This window comes from Oryctolagus cuniculus, chromosome 19 (genome assembly GCF_051225735.1).
Source record: "Oryctolagus cuniculus isolate XC-2025 breed Fujian yellow rabbit chromosome 19, ASM5122573v1, whole genome shotgun sequence".
NCBI classification, from domain to species: domain Eukaryota; kingdom Metazoa; phylum Chordata; class Mammalia; order Lagomorpha; family Leporidae; genus Oryctolagus; species Oryctolagus cuniculus.
The window spans coordinates 70,642,187-70,648,261 of record NC_142885.1 but is presented as its reverse complement, the minus strand read 5'-3'; the positions used below and the strand labels follow the sequence as shown (position 1 = coordinate 70,648,261).

Sequence of the window (6,075 nt, the reverse complement as noted above, 5' to 3'; positions counted from 1 at the left end):
GGGCTGGTGGGCGGGAGGCTGGGGTTTTCTGCTGGAGGAACAGCCCTCCCACCAGGGAATGCAGAGTCCCCGCGGCCAGGCCCCAGCATTCGGCAAGCTGCATGGCCGGGGTGAACCAGTCGGCGTGGAGCTCCAGCCCTGGGGAAAGCGTGAGGAACCAGGGACCCAGGCGGGCAGCCGAGTGCACAGGGAAGCCTGGGGCTGCACGGACGGTCACGGCAAAGCCGGCCACTCCGGGGCCGAGGAGCTGTGCCCGGGACAAGTCCCGAGCTCAGAACTGGCCCTCAGGTCCGAGGGACAGCACCGCGGCGCCTGCACCGGTCAGCCCAGCTTCCTGCCAGTATGCATGGCGCTCCCGGCAGGGCAGTGAAGACCTCTGTCTCACTCTGCCTTTCGGAGAAGTGAGCTTTTTGAGCAGAAAGCAGGGGCCGGCGCTGTGGCTTGGCGGTTAAAGCTGCCACCTGCAGCACTGGTGTCCCATGTGGGTGCCGGTTCCAGTCCCAGCTGCTCCACTTCCTGTCCAGCTCCCTGCTATGGCCTGGGGAAGCAGCGGAAGACAGCCCAAGTGCTTGGGCCCCTGCACCCGCATGGGAGACCCAGTTGAAGCTCCTGGCTTCAGCCTGGCTCAGCCCCAGCTGTTGCAGCCATTTGGGGAGTGAACCTGCAGGGACCCAAAGACTTGGGCCGTCCTCCGCTGCTTTTGCAGGCACATTAGCAGGGAGCTGGGTCAGAACTGGAGCAGCCAGGACGGGCACCGGCGCCCATGTGATGTCAGTGTCACAGGCGGCTTAACCCACCGTGCCACAATGCCGGCCCAGCACACGCGTCTTGTGTCAACGGGTCCCAACCAGGGAAAGGGGCCCTTGTGGGGAGCCGTGAAATGCCAGGGCGCCGGAGATAAAGATGCCGAAAGCTCGCTGATGTCTCTCAGAGCGATGTTTAAAAACAGAATTCGTCTACAGAGACGCCAACAAAGACAAATGAGGCAGCTGTCAGTGAGGATGGAGCCCGTGCCCGGCAGAGTGCCGATCGATGTGTTTATCAACGGTGTTCAGTCTGGCGACGGGGGGCGGGAGGAGCCCTCGGCGTCTCCCAGAACAGGAACCGCCATTCACAGCAAGGTCGGGGCTCAGCCCGGGTGCCTTTGCCCCCAGGAGAGAGGTGCAAGAGTCTGGAGACGTCTGTGGCTGGCAGAGCATCCCACGGTGTCCAAAATGGGTCTCGAGGCACTGGAGGGGGGCTGCCTTCCTTCCTGGTGGCACCGGACGCTTCCCAACTCCTCCCCCCGCAGCCCCTCCGACCTCGGGCGTCTCCTCAGCCTCCCTCCCAGCGCCCCCTCCGGCTTTGCCGCCCTCTTCCACACTTAACATCCAAGGCTGCACCTGGGTTGTCAGGCCGACCTGCTGCCGTCCGAGTCCGCTGGCCGGCAACCTTAGCCTTCGTCTCTCCTTGCCACGCAGCACGGATGGCCGCAGGTGGCGGTGCTGGGGGAGGGCTGCTCTCCTGCTCCCACAAATCTGCTGAGCAGCCCGCAATGCACAGGACGCCCCCCAAGCAGCAGAGAGAACGTCTGATGGAAGGTGTTGGCGATGGTTCTGTTGGGGCTTCTGGCCAGGAGGGGCAACGGCGCCGCCCGGAGGCCTGGGCCGAGAATCTGAGCGCATGGAAGCCCCGTGAAGCATGTGGGCTGGGAGGGGCCTGCGTGGCTGCAGCTCCAGCCCACACCCCTGCTCCCGCGGCTGCAGCGCCGGGCCGGCCACCGTGCGGGCTCATGACTGCTTCCTGTCACCCGTGTGGGAGACCCGCGGTCTGTCTCTGCCTCTCAGGTTCAGCCCCTCACCTGGCCCGGCCACTGTGGGTATCGGGAGTGCGCAGGTGGGTAGGAGATTGTCTCTCCCTGTCAATCTACCTTTTGAATCAATCAGTATGAAGCTATTTAAAAGTGGAAGCCCATCCCAGAAGCAGCAGCGAGACGTGCTGGAAGCAGCCGCAGGACTGGGTAATGGGACTGCATTTGATGGGTGACGCCTGTCGCTCGGTGGGCGTCTGGCAGAGAGGTGACACTGCCCGGGACGCCTGCACCGTGTCAGCTCTCGATGCCGTCTCTGGGCAGCAGGCGCCGGCCAGGTAGCGCGATCCCTGCCGTTGCATTCCCAGCTCCCAGCTGTGGCCTAGCCCAGCCCCAGCCATTTCGGGCGTTTGGGAAGTGGGCCGGCGATGGCGAGCTCTCTGTATCTGTCCAGTTTCTGTCTCTCAGCATCCTGGAGGCGGCATTGTGGTGCGGTGGGTTAAGCCACTGCGATGCTGGCATCCCTCACTGGAGGGCGACTGAGTCCCGGCTGCCCCCCTTCCTGTCCAGCTCCCTGCTAATGCGCCTGGGAAGCCAGTGGAAGACGGCCCAAGTGCTGGGCCCTGCACCCACGCGGAGACCAGGTTGGAGTCCCTGGCTCCTGGCTCTGGTTTGGTCCAGCCCCAGGTGTTGCAGCCATTTGGGGATGAACCAAGCTCGCTCGCTCGCTCCCTCCCTCCCTCCCTCTCCCCCCCCTTCTGTCACTGTGCTTTCAAATGAACCAAATGAGCAAACTTAAAAAAAAAAAAAAAAAAAAAAAAAACACTGAGAAAGCGAGCGCTCTGTGCTGATGGGTTCTCAACCTCTTCCTGCATTTTGGGTCAGGACACCCCTGGTTGGGGGTGGGGGCTCTCTGGGCTGAGACTGGGCGGGGAAGAGAGCTGGGAGCCCCCGGGAGCCCCCAGCAGTGCTGTGTGCTGCTCCCAGGCCCTGGGCTTCCCGCCCCCACAGGCAGCCCGGTGTCTGTGCACGTGGCCTTCACCACCCCCCCCCCCATCCTGTTTTGCGTTCAGGGCAGCAGCAGCCCTAAGCCAGACCCTGGAACCAGCCTGGTACCTCAGCTCCACCCCCCCCCCCCGCCAGCCCTCGCGAAGTTTGTCCCTGCCGCTTCTCCCTCCACCCCAGGGCCCTCCCCCAGCACACACCACGGCTGGTCCACCTGCAAGGGGGCTTCCTCCCTCGCTGGCGGGCTGCAGTCCAGGGCGGCACCTCCGTCTGGCAGCCCCAGGGGACAGCAGAGAGTGGCCTGGCTCCAGCGGCGGTGCCGCCGCCCACCACACGCTCCAGGTGGCTCTCCAGGTGGAGGGGCCCCCCGGGAGTGCAGCGGGGGCGGCATTCCGTGCGGGCCCCCGGTCCCCGCGGTCCTCCAGCCTCTCAGTTGGCTCCGGCTGCACCTGCTCCACACCCCCGCCTCTGCCCCCCCCATCCAAATGTTCTGAGGGCTGGGAGGCAGGGAGCGTCCTGGACACGTGCCTTGGCTGCGCACCTACTGCGTGCCAGGCACAGGGCCAAGACCCAGGCCCACAGGTCGGAGTGGGGGGCCGCTGTGACCCCGCCAGCTGCTCACTCACCCTGTGTGGCCCTTGAGGGGGGCGGTGGCTGCCAGGCCCAGCAGGGGTCTGGGACCTCTTAGCTCTGACCTCCAGGGTGGGATTCAGATCAGTAACAGCACAACTCAAGGCACCCCGTGGGGGCCGAAACAAGACCCCCGACAAGCAGGGTCAGGAGATCCCTGAAGCAGGCAGCCGAGGACAGAGGAGGGCACTCCCGGGAGGTGGCCAGCTGGACAAAGCGGCCTCAGCGAGGGGAGGGGGCCGGGCTGAGGTGCGAGGAGGGGCTGCAGCTTTGTGCCAGAGGCCCTGGGGCCGGCTCAGCGGCTGGGGGAGGCCCGTGGGGCCGCACGCATTGAATCCAGGCATCAGCCTCCTGCAGCGGTCACATACGCTGGGGTGGAAGAGGACAGGGCAGCCCTGGGGAGGAGCCCTCAGAGAGACCCTGACCAGGGGCCCGGAGCCCACGCAGCTCTGCCGCCCCACCTGGACACCAGCTTCCCAGCGCTGCCCAGCCGGGCCACACCTGCGGGAGCGCGCGGCCAGCCAGGGGTCTCCCTTTGCTGCTACCCTCGCATCCCTGGGTCCTGAGCCCCATGGTCTCTGGACTTCCTGGCACTCCCACCGCCCGGCGCGGGAGGGGGCTAGGCTTCCCAGACAGGCCGGCAGGACGCCCCCAGGGGAGCCTCAAGACCACTTCCAGCCAGAGGCCGGCTGGGCTCTGCGCTGGCAGCCGGCGCCCCCCCGCCCCCCCGCAGCAGCCGGGGCTGACTCTGCCGCATCCCTCCTGCCACCTCGGAGGAGCCCCGCGGGCACCGCGGGGGCGGCCCGGGGGCGGGGCCACCGAACCGTTATAGCTGGGCCCACGGGGGACCGCCACGCGCCTCCAGCCTCCCGCGCTTCGGCTCCCGACGCCCGGACCCCGCCGCGCGCCGGACCCAGCCGCGTTGGTTGCTGGCCCGCCCCGCCGGGCGGCCGTCGACGCTAGAGCCCTGGCGCGGGGCCAGGGAGTGCGGGGCCCGGAGCGGGGGCCTCCGGCGAGCCGGCCGCTGCTGGCGCTGGCCCTGGCGCTGCTCCTGCTGCCGCTGCCCGCCGGCGCCTGGTACAAGCACGTGGCGAGTCCCCGCTACCACACGGTGGGCCGCGCCGCCGGCCTGCTCATGGGGCTGCGCCGCTCGCCCTACGTGTGGCGCCGTGCGCTGCGCGCGGCCGCTGGCACCCCGGCCTGGGACGCCTTCGCCCCGGGCGCCGCGGCGCGCGACGCCCTCCTCCTGCGTTTCCCGGGGCTTTGGGAGCCGTGGGAGGCGCCACGCCGGAGCTTCACAGCTGGGCGCCCCGTGCGTGCGCCCCGCAGCCCGCCCGCCCTCGAGTGGCGGCCGGGGCCCCGCTCCCCCAGCGCAGCGGACCCAGCCAGGTACGCGGGGGGGTGGAGCGGTGCGGGAAAGGTCGGACCGCCGCGAGCGAGGGCGTCCCGGGAGGTCTGGGCCCGGGGCCCGCGTCCCACCCTCGGGCACAGCGGAGGTCGCCCGGCCCCCTCCCCACGGTGCTGCCCTATTCTTTCTAGACCCTTCGGAGAGACGGATCGCGCCCCGCCGCCGTATCCGCAGCGAATCCCCCTCGCCGGCCCCCGCCTGGCCCGCGGACAGCTGTGAGCCTCCCGGGCCGCGACGCCCCCGCGCCTGCCCCGAGAAGAGCTGCCGCGGCGTCGGCCGAGCCGGGCCGCGTGGTCAATAAAACCCGCCTGGCCGCTGCGCCCCCGCGAGTGACCCCTCTGCGCTGTGTACTTTGCCGTCCAGCTTCGCGCCGCAAACAGCCGTGCCCACGCCCTGGCAAATGTCAGGAGGCCTCTCCGTGACCGGGAGACCGGGAGGGGGCCCTCAGCAGCCCCAGCGAACTGTCCGTCGGGGGGGGGGGTCATTCCGGGATGAGGTCACTGGTCCCCGGGGTGTGGACTCCTAGGAGGGCAGGAGCGGGACAGACCCTGTGCCCTGCCCCAATCCAGGGATGTACAGGAAGGGGGAGAGAGGGAGGGAGCTCGTACCCGCCCAGCTGGACCCCCACCCCAGCCCACGGGAACGCCCTGCACATCTCCCAGCATGCATTCCAGTTCTGGGTCTCCTGGGGACCCCCGCCCCCTGCTCCAGCCAACGCGTCCACCACCACCACGCTCTCCTGGGGATGGGGGAGAGCCTCCCAGTCCCCCCCCCATTCCTGTTCTCCTGCAGCGCCCCCAACACGGGCTCTGCCATCCTGAATACCTGGGGTCTCCTCCGGCTGTCAGCTGGGCACTGTCTGGGCCCCTCCACTCTCTCGCTTCCTCTGGGACCCTCCGACTCCCACAGCCGCGCAGGACCTCAGGCCACAGGGGGGCTGTGCCCTGGCGTCCCGGGCCCTCCCCTGCAGTGTTGCATGGTCTCCCCTTGGGGCCAGGGAGGTGGGGTGGCCCCAGGTGTGCCCCACTAGGCTGGCTGCAGGAGGGCCCTGGGGAGCCAGCTTGGCTCTCCCCGGCAGCGCGACCCATCTCAGTCCTCCCCTTCACGCGGCCCCTCCCCTCATCGCCTGGATTCCGCCCCGCGCCTCAGCTCTGGAGCCGGGGAAGGCGTGGTCACTGGACCCTCAGCTGGACCCCTGCCCCCAGCTCTCACCCAGTCTGACTCTGAGCCTTGTCCACCCAGA

General features: G+C 68.8%; 1 protein-coding gene across 1 annotated transcript; it reads left to right on the top strand.

Annotated features, from left to right (window-relative positions):
- Nucleotides 1–1,001: 1,001 nt before the first annotated feature.
- Nucleotides 1,002–5,161, top strand: NPW (neuropeptide W). Its single transcript, XM_089320835.1, has 3 exons — nt 1,002–1,121; nt 4,257–4,813; nt 4,964–5,161. Exons 1-3 carry the CDS (start codon nt 1,002–1,004, stop codon nt 5,049–5,051), a joined length of 765 nt encoding a protein of 254 aa, XP_089176961.1. The 3' UTR covers nt 5,052–5,161.
- Nucleotides 5,162–6,075: the final 914 nt, after the last annotated feature.